The sequence below is a fragment of the Megalops cyprinoides genome, chromosome 5, assembly GCF_013368585.1.
Source record: "Megalops cyprinoides isolate fMegCyp1 chromosome 5, fMegCyp1.pri, whole genome shotgun sequence".
NCBI classification, from domain to species: domain Eukaryota; kingdom Metazoa; phylum Chordata; class Actinopteri; order Elopiformes; family Megalopidae; genus Megalops; species Megalops cyprinoides.
The window spans coordinates 34,293,087-34,314,408 of NC_050587.1; the positions used below are offsets into that span (position 1 = coordinate 34,293,087).

The 21,322-nt window shown below is 46.8% G+C and overlaps 1 protein-coding gene across 1 annotated transcript in view; it reads right to left on the reverse strand.

Moving 5' to 3' along the window:
- Nucleotides 1-20,138, reverse strand: part of slc12a2 (solute carrier family 12 member 2) — a 65,051-nt gene extending 44,913 nt beyond the window's left edge. The window contains exon 1 of the mRNA XM_036528959.1: nucleotides 18,996-20,138. Within this exon, the coding sequence (XP_036384852.1) occupies nucleotides 18,996-19,580 (585 nt within the window). The 5' untranslated portion in view covers nucleotides 19,581-20,138. The remainder of the gene's footprint in view (nucleotides 1-18,995) is intronic.
- Nucleotides 20,139-21,322: the final 1,184 nt, after the last annotated feature.

Below are 21,322 nucleotides of genomic sequence, written 5' to 3' on the forward strand. Positions count from 1 at the left end.
CCCAGTACAGCATATATACTATCAGGGGAAGGAATGCACCCCCCAGCTCCCCCCTCCCCTCACCACGCACTCTCCCGGAGCCATGTCTGGCCGGTCTCAGAGCGATCACTCCTGCCGTTGTTCGTTTGGGCCCACGTGTGTTTAATGCCGCCTTTCTCACGGGCTCTGCAGAGGTATCGGTGTGAAGGGCCTGTGTCACACCGCAGCTGATAAAGTAAACACACATGTAAGGGTGAAGCATGCAGGCCTACACGCCCCCCAATACAGAAGCACACAATAATGGGAACGCTGCCAAAACTACCGCAGATGCGCCCTGTTCCGATAGAGAGACAAAAGCTATAGGAAAGGGTTCACATTTTTTCCTCCTCTGAGAAATTCTGGAGCCAGCAGAACACTTATGTTTTTTTTTTTTTTTTTGCTTCAAGAGTACTACTCTTGAAAGACAAAGAAAATCATTTTAACCCTCTTCAAACCTAAGACACTGTCTGATGAATTGTGTTGGACTTTAGTGAGAATGATTAATTTGCCCTGCTTGCCCTTGCCTGTACACTGATTTCATTTTTGCTGTTGTGACTGTTGTTACTTCTTCAGTGAAGTTCGTGCCTAAAACATTCCAGGAGGGCACACATTACATGCACAGTAACAAAAAAACCGGCTGATGACTTGGATCCAAGAGCCATGAAAGATAAAGATTAAAAAAAAAAAAAAAAAAAAGTCCAAAGACATGAAGGCTCCTTGCTCATGGCTGTAATATTCCTTGCCAGGGTCTACTCTTTCAACAGTGGCATGAAACTTGCAGGCATGTCACAGTCCACCTTCCTGTTTCCACGGAGCAACACGTATGTGACAATCATCACGAAACTGGAGCCCTGGGCCCAAGCGTGCTCACACTGACCTGTTGAGGAGATAGCCACTGCTCTGCCAAATTCCCCAGGAGAACGGTTACGGCAACACTGCCAGGAGTCCAGTTATAGACTGATTGCAAAAATTACAGCCATAATTAAACATGGTCATGTCCACTGAATAACATGCCTTACATACACACGCGAGTGTGTGTATGTGTGTATGCGAGTTTAACATCATCACCCAGAAATAACAGCGGTTGAGCGCGCCTGTATGGCCAAGCATTACACTCAGGGTAAGATCTTCACCGGACGCAAGTTTTTCAGCGGGAACACAATTTCACCTTTCCATATGCAAATAGTTTATTTGTGAAAATCTTGAAGTTAACCTGACAAAACATTCTTAATGTAAATTAGGGAAAATTACTTGTATAGTCTGTACTGGGATGCAAAAGTCACAGAGAAGGGGCTAACCTTGTAGCCTAAACAAAACATTACTGACACCACACGCCTATCTAGCAGATAACTCTCACAAAGTTACTGATATTATTCGTCATAATTAACAGGCAGCTACCACTGCTATCAGACTACCCTTAATATTTCTTACAGAAAAGATCTGCCAAGTCATACATTTAAAGACCAGTTTTGTTTAAGACTACACAGAAGGAGGCCACAAAGAGCTAAACCTCTGACAATTCAATCCTCCCCCTTTGTATTATTATTATTATTATTATTATTATTATTATTATTATTATTATTTCACTATGTGCACAAATGGAGTTCCATGATCAATGAAATTTAAAACAGAAATTAAGAGCCCCGACTGCAATCCTACAAAGAAAACTGATTACTGAAGGATAACAGAATTCCTCCCTCATTTGCCTGTAACTGTAATTTGCAAGGTACGGCAAGTTTGCTAGACACCACCTATTCATCCAGGCATTCCACAGTAGCTAATGTAGCAGACGTTTTAATCGATTGGCTCTTTTAAACAGACTTCCTCATTGCCACCTCATGTGCCTCAAACAAAAGATTTTTTTTTTTTTGCTGGGTTAAACACATACAGCAGTGCATTATATTCACTGGTGTTGAGAACGAATGTGAATCATATTTCTGGGTGGATTTGAAACGATAGATGTGGAAGACTGCGGGATTCTATGGAAAGGACGGCCTCCCGTTGCTCCACATCAGTGCTGGGAAAGAACAGCCAAAGCTTCTTATTGATCGGTTTTGTGGGAGACTGCCTAACTGGTGGTAGTCGGCCGAGCCAGGCGTGCCTGGAGGAAGCATGAGTCACACGAGGTCTGGGAAGACAGGAGGACGCTCTACAAAGTCTCCATCTCAGCAACGCCGATGAAACATTCAAGTATACAGCCGGAACACACAGGGAAATGACAGCCCACTGCTGACCTCACAATTACAGAGAGTGACTGATGTAAATGCAGCAACTCTCGACCAAATACACACAGAGTGAATTAGTCATAGAGATAACTGCCCAGATTGACTGTCTTTACTGGAATCTTAAGCAACAAACAAGTTGCAAAGGTGTCAGAGAATCAAGAAAGAAAATGATAAAGGCGTCAGAGAAAACAACAATGAGAAGGCAGAAATAAAATGAATGCCAGAACAGCACACATTCAACGCTCACTCCAAAAGCGCCTTGTAGAGTCTAGCACCCCCCCTCTCCAGCTGACATATTCTTAAAAGGCTCTTGGTGAGCTACAGAGGAGACAAATCCGTTTCAGTCCAAAAACATCCTTTGTAGCCCTGGCTTCCAGCGAGGATTAGCGACACGTTTTTTTTCCATTCATCTGATAAGAGGGCCAAGCCCATGTGATCAGCGAGTACATCTCGTTAGTTTCCACTGCCCCTGTGACGCCTTTTGTGAAGGTAAACAAGGCTCATTACAGAGGGAACGAGCAGCTTGGCATGGGTGTACCGCTGAAGAGGACTGCAGGACAAGTCAAAGTCTCTGGTGGCATGGGCCTTTCCATCTTTTGGGTGGCTCATTGTGGGGAAAATATAGGGCAGTAGTGTGGCATAGTGGAAAGGAGCAGGGCTCAAAAACAAAAGGTTGCTGGTTCAGTTCCTCGCTGCTGTACCCCTTGGCAAGGTACTTAAACCAAAACTGCCTCAGTAAATATCCAAATGGACAACAAGGTAAAAAAGTGTAACCCATGTCAGTTGCTCTGGATAAGAGCATCTACTAAATGACAATAATGTAATGTTAAAAGGTCAACCATTTGTGACTAGAAACATAAGCTTTCAATCGAAGGTTAGCTTTGATTAATGAAGCCGTTAATCGTATAAAGCAAGATACAGCAAGATATAGCAGAAACACGTATTCCTCCACTCAGCACTCCTCTTCTAACAGGTACCTGGGGAATGCAAATCTGATCAGTTCAATCTGACTAAATAAGCAAAGAAACCAAAGTAATCCAGCCAGGAACAGAAGAGCAAAATCTGATTCGCTGTCAGCAATATTCATAAGTTCAGCTCTCAAAGGAGACTGTGAGGAAGTTCGAGATGGCAGGCTGTGATGTCAAAGTAATCTTCACACGTCATTCTACCCAGACAGTATTAAAATTTAAGGCTCGACCCACAAAAAGGTTCTGTCAAAATGGGTCAGATTCTCTGAAAAGAGACAGTCTGGGGAAGTTTGGAAGGCACTGAGTAGCTAGTGTGTCAGATTTCCTGTCACCCTGGGCACTTTTGCTCTGAGGCAGCAGGGTGACCAGATGTAGCTTCCTTCCTTCTCTGATCAGCACAGCTCTATGGCAGCTTGAATATGAGCCTCAAGACAAACGTCTCCCGGCATAAAATGTTAAACACGAACAGATCTTCACGTTCTGCTGCTCCGCCATCCTTCTGCCAGACACACCCAAAATATTCTTTTCACTTCTGTACCAGGAATAGACTAACCTGTCCCAACGCGAGGTCAGCTGGAATGTCTGCGATTTGACACCAGAAGTACACTGCAGCCACTTAAGGGTTGACTGTTAGTGTCTGACACGATAACTGCAACACGAAGGTATACATTTCAAGAGCAAAGGTAGTCCCAGGAGTCGGTAAAGTGTCAGCCTACTGCTATAGGAGGGGCCCGTAAACTGGCTTCATCTTTCTGTGGAGGGGTGGGATTACGCCAAACAAGTTCCCTTGGGGAAACTTCCCTTGGCATCAACAGTGCCTCCTAGGGGCTGGTCATAACCCCATGAGTTACTGGGATATTGTAAGTGAGATCAGGCACTGTTCCAGACATCACTTTTCTTATGCTGCAGGGAGAAAGGGTACCACACTAGCTTAGGTAAGCACTTCTATGTGAAATGACTAATGAGCAGAATTTCTACATGGACAAAAAAATTGTTGCCTTCGGAAAATATCTGGTTTCATTCACCTTCAGTTACAGCTTGCTCAACACAAAGATGAGCTTGTGCCCCATGATGGACACAGTGTATAAAGGAGGGGGGGGGGGGGGGGGGGGGTCACCTACCGCCACTGGCCAAAGTGTCCACTCATCAAGTCCCAGGGGCCACCAGGACGTCCCCATTCAAACGAATATGAGGATATTTCCCCGACATCAACAGAAACCGCACCATGAGGGCAGCCAGCAGTTTTTTTGCACCCCCACCCACCCAATCTGCCGTGATAACTGTCTGCCCACTGGCCAGTGCCAGGTCACTGATACACACAGACAGAGGGGGGCTGACCGTCTGCATCCAGTCAGAAAGCCAGTCCAACGTCCAAAGATCCCAACACATCACCTCGGTTGCATAACTACTGACCACTGGTCTGTTGGTAAAGCAGCACCCCAACCAAGATTCCTAGGCTCACTCACAACCACCGAGTGGGAAAATGTTGTACTTAAAGACAACATAGGGATAACTTAACTTTTCTTCTGAGAACCTTGTGTCACTGTCAGTAGGACATGTCACGGCATGTCACCTTCCTCATAGGCCCTAAAAGGGGTTTCTCGCAAGTTCAATGCCGGCCACGCAGTGAATGAGGAACATCTGTTCTGTTGCCATTTAGTTCTCGGGTCATAGGGAAAATGCAGGTAGGCCTCCCTGTTCTGCTGACACTGTCATTGCTGCCAAATGGACATGGTCTCCACACTGCTGTGGACACCTCCACACCCACCCACATCCATTCTGATTCTGTCATCTTCAGCACCCACCTGTTCGGGACACGCAGTCTTACAGAGAAGAGGCTATTCAGATCCAAACAGCACACCGCAGCTGTGAAAACATACCCTGGGCTCATCTTGACAGAGGACCAAGACTTTGTGGGATTACGCCTACAAACTCAGCGTGTGGGGAAATAAACAGCACCGAAGCTCGGTCAAGGTTTAACGGGGCTGTTTAACGAGGCTAGCGTGTCAAGCCGCCAATCGGCTTTATTTAAAAATCGTGTCACTAAAGCTAGAGTTTTAAAGAAATAAACAAAACACAACTGCCCCCTTAAACGTGTTGCAGCAAAGTGAGTTCCAGCGTTTCAGGATCCACCTGGAAGCAGCAGGACAGGGAGCAGCTCTGATAGTTTTATCTCCTGGGGTAAAGTCACAAAAGCTGGCCATAGATTTCACAAACAGCTCAACACTACGGAGAAGGGTTTTTTTTTTTAAACATTCAGTGGATTCCAAAAATGAAAAGCAGGCATATTTACGGGGCCATGAGGATCAGATTTCACGCTACCTGTTACCGTCAGAGTACAAAAACAGAACTTCCTTCAAAAAATCAATGACAATAAACACCATGTCCAAATATTTAAGCACAGAGTTATCTGATATGGCTTCTACGGTATCAACCCCAGCTCATTCTATACTACAACAACCAATGTGCAGATAAGAAGGGAATATGAAATACACAAACAAACAGTGAAAGTGGAGGCGTGAGTTAAACAAAACAAACTCACAGACAATGAGCATGAAACTGAAGTGACAGTGCACTGGAAACTGCCTGCTGTCTTTCTGAATGCACGTAAATGGGAGTCATCTCCACCTGTGACACAGGCTAACAGCACTCCAACAATCAGTGCAACCCTCCGGGATCAAAAACAGCCTTCATATTGGTAATCGAGGGGTGGACTGGACAGGAATTTCATGCAACGTCACAACATTTTTAGAGGCTTTTGCCCCAAAACAGCCTTTCAAACAGAGAAGCAAAAAAAGCAGTCTGCAGCTCCGCCTGCTTTTTTGAACGGCATTGGGTGCATTTTTCCCATTGGCCGGTGAAGACGATCCAATCAGCACTGCGGGACACCGGGCTGTTTTCAAACAGGAAGTGAGCGCTCTGTTCATTTCCATTCCCTAATGACCGAAGAGGAGAGCCCGAATCTAAACAATCGGCTCGTCTCTCACCTTGGAACAGGAGTGAGCTCCCAAACGCCCCCCCACCCCCTTCCCCTCTGCAATTTATAATGAAGCCTTTGTGCAGGAAAACTCCAGTCAGCTGACCACAGGTCCTGACTGGCACACAATTAAGAGTCTAAACTGATAAGGGGACAAAAAATAGGTCTGAGGTAAATCTGGCCTTAAGTTGGGAATTAAGGAGCCGTTGAAGAATGAAAGAATTAGAGCTCTGTTTTTTTTTTTTTTTTTTTTGCAGTGGCTTGTGGGTGCCTTTGGTGTGCTTCAAATACAGACAAGAACGTCAGGAACCACGGGGCTCCACAGAACATCCACGGAACCCTGCGAACATCTTGGAACCATTAGCAAAGCTGCCACAACATAGGTTTCTGAGCGTCATACAACACAGAATTCCATTCCCGCTCTCTAAACAAGCGGTGACAAAGGGGACGACCTCGCCGTGGGAAAAGACGGGTCACTTCCTGAGTCTGTGAAAGGGGGGGGGGGGGGGTCCCCAGCGTGTTTGTTTACGCCCCTCCCCCACCACGAAAGGCCCTTTTCTCGCTTTTTACGGTCAAAAGATCATTTTCATATGTCCGCTGTCATACCGTGTGAATAAAGGACAAAAAAAGTCATCACGGCAGACAACTCCTTCATGGACGCACGGGCCGTGTGCGTCCCAGCTGTATTGTGGAATGCAACGCTGAAGATTTCCCTCAGTGGAAACAACCTGCATTGGACACCCCCACTCAAAGGGGGGGGCTCTGACATATGCACTCAGCAGGCGGCCACCGAGCCAATTAGCACGCTGCACAAGTCCAACTGTGATCGCACCCAAGTGGGAGGGAGGATCACCGCCGCTTCCTTGTACAGCGGCGCAGAACTACAGCTCAGCTCATCCAAACCTCCAAACCACAACGAGGAGGGAGCCGGGAGCCGTGGCGGTAAACCAGGCAGCGCGCAGCTAACAGGGGCCCTTCCGAAACGCACTGAAGCGAGGGAATGTGGGATGGGGGGGGGAAAAAAAAAAGAAGCGCATCTCCCAGACACAAGAACACTCAAAAACACACTTCAATTACACAGCGACCAGCGAGCCACAGAGCCCTCAAACAGACCTGCTAGTACAATCCAGCGCTGGACTGGAAGGGTGGGGGGGGGTGCGAATAAATCAAATCAAACAGGTCAGGAGAAACAAAAAGGAAAAAAAAAAAAGACTGTTTACCCAGTAAGCGGGGCTAGACGCTCAACGTGACAGGCAAACGCGGCGGCCGCTTTTTTGTGTGACGATCATTGTTACCTTTGGTGTCACATGATGTTTGTGAGAACGCCACCGCTTGCAGGGAGAGGTGGGGAGGGGGATGGGGGGGTTTGGGGCGCACAAAGACGACGAGCTGGACCAAAAACATACACAAGGTGACGGTTCTAGCGTGTCACAAGGCCAAGTCAGAAACAAAAGGGGGGGGGAGGGCGCATCCCACCTCTGGCACAAGTGGCTGTGGACAATTGTTTCGTGTTTACAAACCTCTAGCTAACCACCACGACAGCTGGGCTGTAAACACCGAACAAACCATCCGTAGTTGTGGGCACGGGCTGTAAAAAAACTGAACAATCCGGCTGTAGCTCTGGGTACAGACCATAAACACTGAACAATCTAGTCAGTTAGGGGTATAGAGTGTAAACACTCAACAGTCAGTTTGTAGCGGTCACTACGGAACTACCTGGATACAGGCATAGAATTTCGCTTTGTCACACAATAATGGAATTTGAAGTATTTTAGGGATAAATCTTACTGCCGTCACAGGAATTCCTGCCAGTTTATGCTAAATATATCAATATTTAAACAGGGCTAGTGGTGGAAAGAGCCTGGGAAGCTATTTTGTAGAGGGTACACAGCTATGGACCACAATCTGCAAATACAGGTTCACTATATCCACAAAGACAACATCAAGCCAACAATAAACCAAGATGTTTTTTTCAATTTTTTCATCTTAGTTTACTTTTTGGTAGAAAAAACTCAACCAAATGTGTTTGTATGCATTGTTTTATTTACGTATTTATTTTTACCAGCTCTTGTCTGAAGCTGTCACACAGGATGACTGAACCGTCTCTCCCCAGCGCTAAGGATTCTCTCCCTTAGCAACAAAGCCCCCCTCATTGTTGCCGGGAGCCTGGTACTCAGCGGTCGCACGGCCCTGATCAAAACCCCGTAATTCCCAGCAATTCAAAGGCGAAAAGCCGTCAGTAAAGCGAAGCGGGCCATTTCGACTCTATCAGCACGCCTCTCGGACGGGCCCCAGTTCCTCTCCCAGGGGCTCTGACACGGGACATGAATAACCAGCAGGAACTCCTGGCGGGAATGCAAGGCCCCTGTTCAGTCTGACTGAGGCCGGCTTTGCATGGGTAACTACTCTCAGTGTGGCTTCACTTACGTCTCTTACACAACAGGTCTTAGGAAGGTGATGGAGAAAAAAATATATACAAGGAACTTCAAAGACATCAATTAAATTGTTACTAAAAGCCAAAGTTTTGCTTACAAATCTTTTGATTGAACTGCTCTTTAACATGAGATGCGGTGGAAGGCGTCATTAATATTAATATTAAACAAGAGCAAACCAAGACATCCAACCATCTCATCTAATCAAGGATCTGATCATACAGGCCGATCTTTGCAGAGTGGGGACACACTGTGGTTTAATATGCATGCCAGTGCTGAACTCTACAGAGGGAATGGGAACCTGGATTGAACAACTTTGTCCTTTAAGCAGAAATAAAACAACCAACCAATATAAGAACCACCATATCATAAATCTTAAACTGTGTGGGCTTCTATTTTACACTATAATGTGTACAGTAATTCTTATCTTCCAGTGCATTCCAGGTGAATACACAAGTGTGTGTTGGGGGGGGTAGAAAAAAAAACATGGCTCAAACATATGACTCCATTCAAAGGGCACCTAGAACAATCCTCAGAAAAACAAACATGGAGAAAGTGTCCAGCTGAATTTACAAGGCATAAATCAAACAGCACGAACCACTGATGTAGTGAGTGAGTACACTCAACTGACCACAAGTTTAATTTTTAGATTGCCATTGTCCAGAGCGATCATAAAATAAACATTGATCTGAAATGATAAAAATGTGCTTAACAGGTCAGGGGTACAATTTTCTTTTTTTTGGCAGAGGGGGGTGATGTGTTGGTGACCTTTAAAGGAGAATTGAGCAAAATGGTTGAGATCTGCAAGAAAAAGAAAAGAAAAAAAAAACAAGAAAAACAGAAGACAGAAGTAGATCTGCAATCAGAAAGACCCATGTCATGTTTGACTTTTCTGTGGTCACCTTGTAACTGTTACAGCACTGTAACTGCTTGATATATCAGGCTCATCTTCCTGTGGGTAACAAAAGAACAGTGAGTGGTTAGAAGGCAAGACACCCCCCTACGCCCCCCCCCAAAAGTGCTCCCAAGGAGGCAGTGCCAAATGGTTCATGTAAACATTACACCAGCTGCACGCTTGCCTCAACCGCTTACTTTGACAGAGTAAAAACCCTCCTCTCTCTCCCTCTCCGTCTTTCTCCCTTTATCCCATTCCCTTTCCTTCCCTCTCTCTTTCTCCCTCTCTCTCTTCGTCTGTCACTCTCTTTCTTTCCCCCTCTTGCTCCCTCTCTCTCTCCCCCTCTCCCTCCCTCCTCATGCAGGCACCGTTCATATCTGGAGCTCTGGGGCCTGCCGACTTCCTGTTCCTCGTGCCGTGTGCAGCGAGGAGCGCGGTTCGCTCTGCGCAGCCTCCGAGAACGTAAACACTGCACCACGTGGAGGTGGGGACAGCCAGGCCCGGGGAACACAGCCTTCCCCTGTGCAGGGCTCACCACACCGCCACTTCCCTTTTCACTCTTGCACCCAAACACAAGCCTGCTTCAGCCTGGCGGCCCTTGTCAGGCCCCGGAGTGAATCACCCGCTGCACGAGGGCATCGGTGTAACATGTTCAATAAGCCCTTTGAGCGCCTGTCACAGATTTCTCCTTTGTCTTGTGAACACACGCTAAACAACACTCAGTAAGGCCGCCTTAGTAATTACCAGGACTCAAATGGTGCCACTGCCGTGTGTAAACAGTCTAGACTACATCCAAATTTAAGATGATCTATATTGCATTTCTCTCATTCTGTTTACCAGTTGTGTTTTTTCCCCCCCCCCCAGTCTCTTGCTCATCATTCCATCTGTCGTGAGTCATGCCAACATTTGTTTCTGCTCTGTAATGCAGTCATTTTACGCCGTTCACCTTGTTTCAGCCTCTACTTAGCTCGATACACGAGGCGTATCTGGACTATTTCACAGACGCGGAAAAGACTGTTTTGAAGCTCAGAAGCTTCATCTACAATGTGTCCTCGTTAAGGTATGAGCAAAGGGCCGTGCTCTGCACAAACGCGACCTTGTGCAAGCACACAGTCAACATCTCGACGGTTTAAAAAGCACTCCTCCGGGTTTGCCTACGTTCAGCTGAATGAGTCCCATAATTCTGCTTCCACTCAAAGCAATTCATGCGCAGAAGCTTCAACAGCACGAACGTGCCCATCACGAACCCGACAAACCTGACTGGCGAACGGAACGTCAGAGAAGCGCAACAGAACAAAAATAGCAAAGTGTCAATAGGTCATGTTTTGGCAGGAGTGCCAAAAAGACGTTTCCAACTTAAGCTTTTGCTTTGTTTACATTTGAAGGTCAAGGATATCAGCTTTTTGGAGAGGAGGGCTGGAGACTATTAGGCTAATCACAGCGATAAGGACTTTCAAATCTCTGTAAATTTACCGGTGAATGGCTTTTCTGAGAAGCGTTTACTGTGAAAGTAAGCTATCAAGCCGCCGCACAATGTTTCGTCCAGAGCCGATATATTTCCCGACAGAAACCAATCTTAGAGTTTGAGGCAGGAGAATTCTCATTCACCGAAGGCTCTGCAGAGCTCTCTGTTAAATCTACAGCACCTGAATGCAAATATACCTCTCAGGGCATTCCAGGTAGACCTGAGCACAAAAACACCTCTCTGCTGGAAGGTATTGCTGGCCTCACAGCCAGCTTCATAATATTTGAAGAGCTACTCTCTTTGAAAAACAGAAATGGGCACAGTGAAAATTGAAACCCTGGGTGTACCTACACATACACACTGCAACACACACACAGCACCATTCATATGGGGAGCCTGGAAACTGCTGGCCTCCCCACCGCTAATGATACTCAAGTCCTCCAGTCTGCCTGTAAATAAACTCTGACTCCAATCACTGATGCCAGATCAGCTTCAGACTTTTCAGGGACAGGACTGGGGTTTTGTGAGCCGATCTTGGGTCAATTGTTGGCCTGACCAGATCAATTTTGGCCAGACCAGTCTGTGTGTACATAAGTAGAAAGGGCAGGAGTATGCTGAAAATTCTGCTACATCACGCCAGCAGGTAGACGGCAGACTAATTAAGAATGTCATTGTCACCAACCCCCCCCCCCCCCCCACACAGACACACACACACACACACACACACACACACACACACACTCACACGCACAGCCCATTATTCAAGCCCCCCCGCCCTCCTGGAGAGACCCACGCTGACAGCCACCAGAAGGCCTTGTCACCACACACTGGAGTGAGTGACAGCATCCACACTGCAGGCTCTCAGCGTCGACACCCATCGAGCGAGCAGTTTTAGGACTGCAGCACGTTTGCCTTGCACACAGGGTCACATGTCACGGTCACGGCCCCCCTCCTGTCCCAACCCACAGCTGGCCAAACAACTTCTAGGAATTAATCAGTCGTTCTGCGGACGCCGGAGGTGAGTGGATGTGTACTGTGCATTGAAGGGCGTTTCAAGAGCACGAGGCCGCACAGAGGAAAAGGGCACGGCGTGGATCGTGTAAAACGCATGCCACACTTCCTCCAAACCAACCACCCCCCAACGCCCGCGGAGCTAACAGTGATGGATAATCTCCGCTCTCAGAACCCAATCAGTGGTACAGGCTTAATCTGGCCCGTGTCGCACAGCTAGGTGGCTTCTGACGGGGTTAGCATGGCGACACCGAAAGAACGAAAGGATGGTCACTTTAGCGCTGGCACCTCTGGCATGTTCGGCTTCTGGGTTCGGGGGGGGGGGGGGGGGCAGACTTCACATGGGTCTCTCTTTTGGGGTACATGGACGAGAGAGGAAACAGGCAGCCGCTGGGCCCCCGCCCCATCCTGCCTGCAGTTGTGCAAGAGCGGCGAGTCGCTTCTGCTTTTCAGACACAGCGTGCGGCATGCTGAGCAAAGATCAGGCTAGCGCGATAAGAGGACCCGGGTTTCCCGTGCGAAAGACACACACAGAGGGCCCTGTTTCTGCAGCGAGGCACCGGCGTCTCGACGGCATCTTATTAATTTCATCACTCTGAGTGGTTGGCAACGAAGGAGCCACTGCTCTCAAGAGCCGGCTGTTGACTTTGAAGACGCTCTCGTTTTCGCTCTTTCGTTCCCAGTCAAATAAATGCACATCTTTTCAGCAGCCGAGCCATCATCAGTGCCTCAAACAAATAAAAAAAGAAAAACCCTGAATGTCAAGGTGGTACACAATTCCAGCATTTGCACTGAACCTCCAATTACAATCATATAGCTCAGTGATAGTGTAACTCAGCGTTTCCCAAACCTCTCCTGGAGGACGCCTTGTCCTGCATTTTTAGACCTTTATCTTAGATTTTTAGATGATCAGTCTGTTATTAAGCAGCTTCAGGAGTTCATAACAACTTGATCATTTGAATCAGCTATGTAGGAGCAGGGAGAGATCTAAAACATGCAGGACAAGGGGTCCTCCAGGAGAGGGCTGGGAAACGCTGGTGTAACTGTCCCTCCATTTATTGCCTATGCGAATGCAATCTGGACTGTAATGAGCTGCAATGCCATAGGGAAAAAGGACTTGCCTGACCTCTGCGATGCGTACAGCGCGTTCTCCCTGTCCGCCCGGGGGACTGGCATCGTTATGGAGACGCCATGCAGACTCTTTGGAGACCTCTTCTCTTTTTAATCTAGCCTTGTGTTTTAAGTTGAAGCCCAGGGCATATGGTGTGGGAGCGGTGGAAACAGCTCTTCTGTGCTCCTGTAACTCTGCTGAGTGATTAGGTACGAGCTCAGCATCTCAATCCAGGTGTCCCCGATTAATATGAAAAGAGTAATCCTTTACATCAGCACACAGGGGAAAAAAAAATAGCAACGGCAGAGAGCGTTTCTTGTCTTTGAGGTTTCTGCAGCCGGAGATGTAAAATGAAATGTAGAAATGCAATTCCATGTAGAAACATGGCATTCTTCCATCCTGCACGTGACTTGCGCTTATTGTTACCTTGTCTGTTTAACCGCTTTTTGACATTAAAAATGGTACAACCAGACTATGGGGCGTAAGAGATCCGTCACGCGACAGGTCCCCTGGCCCCTTGCCATGGCCCACTTCCTGCCCGCACTTCGGGTGACACATGACCGGGAGCGCACCGTCGGGTGTCCGACCGGGGCCATTCAGAGCGCAGCTTTGTCCCGGCGAAACGTAAGCTTTCAAAAACAATGCTCCATTAATACAGGCCGGCATTCATGAGGGGCCAGGCTCTGCAGAACCCAGAGGCAGGGAAGGTGGAGATCACTGGCTGGATTACGCGTGTGGCGTGGGGGCTGGTCCGCTCCAACAGCTGGACCAACCCAAACACGACCGTGGAACTGGGTCCTGATCCAGCAAATCGCAATAAGTGCCAACTGGTTGACGAGTGTTTCGGCATCACTCATTTAGAAAAATTGTGAATTTTGTATCCAAAACCTTTGTTGCATGTACACAGGTGCATCATTGAGCATTCTGTCATTATGTCATGTAAAATGTGCAGGAAAAACAAGATGGGCGTGCTCCCTTCACAACACTTTCACCATCTGTGCTAAATCCCCACAATGCTATTGACAAAGAGCATCACATGCAGGTACAAACACAACCACATGGCTTCTTCAGAAGAAAAAAAGAGCAAAAACATAAAACCAAATCTGAAAAGACACACCAAGCAGAAGTGAATGTTGAAATTTGAGGCGCTCCACCCGGCTGAGAGAACACACTAACGTTTCCTCGCCCCCCGTCAGTGAGGAAGGTTAGTATTCCGTGGTGGGGTTTTTTTTTTTTTTTCAGGCCCATGGCACTTTGCAGCCCACGCCGTCGCAGCGGTGGGAAGGCATCAATAATTCAGCTCGATCTGCCAGCACTCAGCTGCACCGCCTTGAATAAATCTGCCCTGTCAGGGTTTCCCTTTGGCTGGCCGGTGTCGTGCAGCGACCCGCCAGGACTCGGGGCCCGGTGGACCACGGCCACAGACATTCTCTCAACGGTGACCAGATATTCAGCTCTGCAAGCTTCATGCCGAAAGCCTGTCTCCGCCATCTCTGAGGCCACAAGCATCCCGATTTGCTGACTCATATGAACATTCTTGAAGGGGCGTGGTTAAAAAAAGAACGTCAGTAGCTGACACTGCAACACAGACAGGACCACAACCCCATGCGGGACCTCCTAGACATTGGATGGAGGGAAAACAGGAGTTAAATATCTAGTAATAAAACTGTAATATATCTCTGCTGGCATCATCTTTCTGCAGCCACATCTCTTCCACTGATGTCACTGCGGGGTAGTCAATCCCATAAATCCTGCTTTCATTTAGAAGGAGAAGGAAAAAAAAACATTCGGTATTTGGAACCGGCGTTGCGCCAGGCAACATTTTTTTTTGGCATCTTGTTTTACATAATCCACAGCCACTGTTGGTTCAGTGTAGATGCACACTATCGATCAGTCTTTGAATGACATTAATCATCCGTAATTGTGGAACCTATTGATCGTTGCCTGAAGAGTACAACTTGTGGACTGCAGCAGGAAGAAATGGCATTTCCGGTTCACTCGCCTATCCTAAGGTCAGGGATCCATGGTTACCATCGTGACTACTTTTGCCACAGTTGAACAGCTCAATATGAAGAGACTGCCACCGACCTTCACACCAGAAGGGGGAAGTACATTTGGCTGCAAGAATGCTCAAACCGAAATGTGCCATCTTTAAAAAGCAGACGTTGAACAACACAAACTTTATGGAATGCTCACTGGTAACAGGCGATAACCATCTGTAGCACAGCTTTATGTGGAGGGAAACTACAGCACTATTGTATCAGTCCATATTCTGTAAGAGGACCTGAAGGCTTCCCAACACAGGAGGCAGGGGGGTTAAAAGTCATCTTGGATGAATTCATGTGGAAAAGTAATACTGTACCCAACATTTACCACTCGACCTTGTAAAGGTCACGGACTTGGTGTGTGCTTGTATGACAGACTAGCGATAATTTTCCCAGGAGGACTGGGTGCCCTTTTAGCGACAGTAAATTATCCTCTTAATTGTCACTTTAACACTTTCACAAGATCCCCAAGCACATACAGCACCTAGAGAGAGCCTAAACAGCGAGTGTGCGGCAAGCGTGCGTAAATAGAGTGGGGAATCAAATTTAACAAACGCGTATACAGGCAACCGCATCCAACCGACTGAGGTGGAAGCCACTGAAGTATCACTTCTTTCCAGCGTTATGTGACATTCGCGGGTGAATCTGATACTTCTGCACTCTCAATGTTCCCTTTGTGAGGGATGTGCAGGTCAGATTTTTCAGTGTTGTGCTGATGTCTGAGAAGTGTTTCATTGTTTTCGTCCAAGCCTTTGCCCTTGAGTGCCAGCCCAATTGAGTCACCAGCCGCTGACCTTGGAGGTTATTACTTTCATTAAAAACGGCTTGATGCCTTCTTGACAAGTTGAAGTGACTTGTCATCGGCTGGGGGAAAAGGGTTAGGAGGGAGGGAGCTCACCAAAGAGGAAATAACTTTTTTTTCTGGGTTAACCAAAAAAATAAACTCATAAGATGGAGCAAGATGATAACGGCATCTACTTTTCTTTGGCTTAGTTTTAAGAGCGCATAGCACTGAGCAAGGCTTTAAAAAATTACAGCAGGGCTTGGAAATAGCACATGCCAGACTAAATAATGCAGAGTTAGCGATTTTATGTGACTATAAAAGCTGCTTATGGAGAGGACAGGGAACACTGCTGTGAAACACTGAAAATATATATAAAAAAACAACACTACAGCTTAAACCATGTATGCCCACAGAAAAAAAAGTCTACAGCTATATTTACACTCATAGCAAACACGATCTGCGACAATTCATTTTATGGGTATCAGGTTTCCTACAGCTGCCTTGCACAAAGCCAGGCATAAGGCCCACACAGGCTTCCAGTATTCTCAGCTGCAGCATAAAAGTAGGTGCAAAAGCCCATTGCGCAGCACACTGTCCCCACCACAAGAGCACAACACTTCATTCAAGAAATGCTTCAACACAACGTGCAAGCCGTGTCACACGCTTCATGGCCTCTTCAGAGGGATCGATGGTAGTTTAAAAAAAAAAAAAAAATCCCAGACAAACTAGGGAAAATGAACACAGGAACAAAGCTGGCCAAAAATATGGAGGTGTGAAGTTTACAGGCGGGGAACTGCATCATGGGGGAAAAAGGCCCACCATGTGCTACCCACCCCACAAACAAGGCCTTTGTGGAATGTGACGGAAATACCACATGCCAGACTTCACTGAGGAGTGGCACGCTCTTCGATGTGAAATTATTTATCGAGGGGTCAGGAGATTCTCGATGTGGGGCCGCACCCCACACGTTACTGGGAGTAAGTAAACTCCCACCACTTTATCCATGAGATCAATTCACGTTGAACAAACCTCACCTCACGGGTAGGTCAGTGATGGCTGTGTGCGGAGGAAATGAATAATTCTTTCAGAATAAACACGGAGTGGATGGAAAAGAGGCGTGCCAGCAATAGAGACGGGGTGACAGATAACCTTGAACGTCCTCTCCAGCCTGGTACGGCCCATTTCCTCGCAGCTTGTGTCCAAGACAAAACGGCTCCTGGAATGTCAACATGGCGCGTCCTTCTGTCGTTTTCTTCCTCCCGTCTTCCAACGGCACAGCGGAGACCCTCTATCAGACGAGGGGGCTTAGGCTGGCATTTAAGCTAGAGCCGTTCGGGGAGGAAATCCCTACCAGATTCATCAATGTCCACACTTTCTGCTTCTCCCTGCACTTTTCCCCTTACAGATCACATGCATAGCTCTCGCTTTAACCTATGGTAAAGAGGTCCTGTGGAATTTTGTTTGAGCTTAATCTTTATAATAGTAAGATTACCTCACTTTCTACACAGATGTTGGTGCCACAGTTGGCCGTGAGTTGTACAGAGCAGACAGCAGGCATGAACCAAAAGGAACAAAATTCACTCTATATTCAACCCTCAGGATAAAGTCAGGAATGTGATGAAAATAATAATAATTCCAAATATTTTGGAAACATTCCAGAAACTACATGGAAATGGCAACCATCTGCCGACTCGTGTTTGTACATTAAAACGCCTGAATAAAATTGGACAGGGAAGGGATGGGGGGGCGAAGGGGTGGGATATTTGACCGCACATATCAAGTCGCTGGACTCACAGGGCTAGTCTGTTTTTTTATTATCATAACTTAAACCACACTACTGCAGTAAAGGTAGGATATTACCTGCATTACCTACACAAGCAGTATCCATGCCTTGATCAAACACATTTAGCTCATCTGCAGAGATTTATGATAAAAGGCGCTCTAAAAGTGGAAAATTAGTAGCCAATTAGTAACGAAATATTAATCATTAATAAAACCGTATGCGATATGTTTTCAAAACTGCTCATAAAAGTACTAGACCTTTGCCAGCATTCCATTCCGCTACAGGACATTAAGGTTTTCAGCGTCTGCGATGTCGAAGTTTACGTTAAACCTGTCTGCGCACCCAAATACTTTTCATGACTATACATCAGCTGGAGTGCGAGGTAACCAACAAGACTTCATTATGGTTTTGCAACAGCGGCAATTATATTAGCATTAGGTCGTTTTTAGGTATTAGTCATTTCTCAACCAGCGGGTAAATTCAATTCCAGAGGCATGATTAAACAAGGAAATTAATCAACAACGCGTGAGGTTCCTAAACGGTACCGTGCGCCCTGACTGCGCTGTTGCTGTGTACTTCTAACATTAATGAAGGTTACAGGCCATTAAAAACTTGCAGTAACCATGAAACACGCATGGGGCTTATTGGTCATGAAATGCCACATGCAGAAGTATGACTCAAACGCGACTGTACAGACTATGTGGCAGACGCGTCTTGTAACTGACGGAAAAATATGAAAGACTTTAACCTAGCCAAAAAAACAGCAAAACAAAAACACTGATACTGTTGTTAAGAGCGTTCATTATGATGAAAGGGAAATGGCAACAGTTCTCAAATCACGGACATCTGTCACCGTTCTGAAATAGTCACGAATCTCCGCACACGGTTCTTGCTTTTACACACTAGGGCTTAACGCACACCTCACCATCACCTCAGCTTAGGTGAATACTGGAGCAATAATACCTCTGCCCATGCAAGTAAATGTAAATCCCTGGTATAAACGCTGCTTGCGGCTGAGCTTCCCTACAATAACTACTGAAATGTGAAACTAACAAGAGGAAATCTTACTAGCTAAATAAAGTTTACATTCACCATCTTAGCACAGAAAGACGTTACATGAATCTAACGGCGGAGTTTCAGCAAACGGAAGTCTTGTGCTGCTGCTAGCTCATACAGAGGACAGGACGCTGGCAAACAGGCTACGCCACTGTACACTGCTGATCTCCGCTGCCCCACGCTTCGCCCATGTGTGCGCCTGCGGTGCTGCAAACACACGCTTACCTTGTCCAGCTCGTCGTGCAGCTCTGACAGGGTGGGTCTGATCAGCTTCTCCCCGAGCGGCGCCGCGGTCTGCCGGTAGAAGTCGATGTTCGGCACCGCGTCGATAGTGTTGTGGCCAAAAGTCCTCAGGTAATAGGTGTTGGTGTGGGTGTCGTAGTGGTAGTGATGCTGGCCTCCGGTCGAAGAGTGCAGGCTGCCCTCGCTCATCACCGTGTCTCCGTTCTGGACGCCCTCCGGGGGCACCGCGTCCGGGGGGCTCCCGGCACCGCTGGGATCCACGAAGTTCACCACCCGAAATCTGCCCTTCGCCTCCTCGCCAGCCGCCGGCTGCTCCGACCCCTCGGGTGCCTTACCCGCGGCGGGAGAAGCCTTCTCGTCAGCTGTCTGCGGGGAGGCATCTTCGTCGGTCGTTTTGGCATCCCCAGCGGTGGCGCTGGCTGCCTCGGCCACCAGATCCACCTGAAACCTGCTCTGGCTCGGCGTCGGACCCGCGGGTTTCAAACCAGCGTCCACCGTCAGTCCTTCTTGTTCTGAAGGGGGCTTCTCTCCCGGGGCGGGAGAAGTGGACGATGATGGCGCGGACATGGCTAGCTAACTAGCTAGCTACTATAACCGATGAATAATTAAGAACAGCTCTTTTTAAATTGATATCAATCTAGTGAGCTAATTGTCTGACACCGCTCGTGTGCAACCAGATCTGAACACCGATTCTAAAGCCGGTATCAGCGGGTTCCAACATAAAAGTAGCGGTATCAGGCACTCTTTCTACTTCGCCGGTAGACCGTCTGGATGCGGGTGCATGGAAAATGCAGAGCTTCCGAATTCAGCAGAGCCTTTCGCAAACTGCTACTGGTAGCACAGCCCTAGACATGCGGATACAAATGGAGAATGGTAGATAGCTAGCTAGCTGGCTAGCTAACTAAACAGGCTGTCAGGGGGAGAAAAAAGGCTTTAACTTTCAGCTGTAAATTTCATAGCACGGATAGCTAAATGGTCCGAGACGGCACGCGACGTGGTGGCTTCCAGTCCGTTCCTATCGATTCAAACAGTGTCCGCAGTCTTGTCTTTTTTCAGCGCTTTTTTGTTCGAAGGATGCTGATAGCCGACCTTGCCGCAACTCCTCCTAGACTCGCAATGATTCCCTGGCTGCTATATACACACTGCAGTGGGGCATCGCTGTAGGGGTGGCTTCCAACAGGAGGTAAACTCGCGAGATTTCGGTCATCTTTTTTGGAGGCATAAAGAGGGAGAGAGAGGGGGGAAGGCGTGTTTTGACGTATACACCAAGGGATGTACAGAGAGTTTCGGAGGCGGAGCATACCAGAGACAATGATGGGTAGCTTTTAAGCATGGACAACGTGAGAAAACTTGTTTAGGGCGTTTCATTGAACAAACCCGTTCATTGTTCGCTCAGCACCGCGCATAGATGTGCTTGTTCGAGTGTTTTATACATCTTGTGTATATTTGTATATTTTTAAAAACACAGCACAGATGTAATATGTTTAACAGACCACAGGTTGTGTGCTAATGATATACATATAAATATATATTTAAGCTATGAAAATATTTCTCATGTACTCTAAACACCAAGACAAAGGAATTAAAACAGTCCACATATTTCCATCTTTGTCCACAGTAAACAATGAAAGAAGAATGTACGCAAGTCAAGTAAAACAGAAGTTTCACTGGTATTTGGGGATTACTTTTCTTTTTTTTTTTCTTAACTTGAGCACTGATTCAGAATCCCGTAATCTCTGGAATCCGGCACTTAAATTTAGATACAAATCAAACACAAAGCCTAGTGTGTTCGTCTTGTAATGTCATTCCAAGCATTACGTAGACGTATTTGTGTTATCTGATAAAGAAAAACGTTTTTTATAGGATTACGTTGAAAAGAATCCGTGCCTGATTGCTATAATCAAGCAGAGGACAGGGATCTAACAGAAGACCATGAAGGGGTAAAAGTCATTTTTGGACAGCCCTTTTTAGTGATAGCCTTTAAACTGTTCACAAAACTCACAGAAGCTTAAAAATGGAAAGGTATTTCCACAGTACCTTTTTCTTACACAACATTTAGGACTCCTCTAGTTCAATATGACTTTTCAAAGCTCTCACCCCAAGCTATGTGAGTAGTATAAACACTATTCCCAATTAGGACTGTCCTACAATCTATTAATAAACATGAGCCACAATGTTTACAACTAAACTGATATCAAGAGAAGCAATATATTCAAGCCAATGTTTGAGCAACCTGTTTTACACTTATTCCACACTCATTTCTTATTTAAATAGAGGTATGTTTCCTAAGTAAGCCTAATCTATATGCA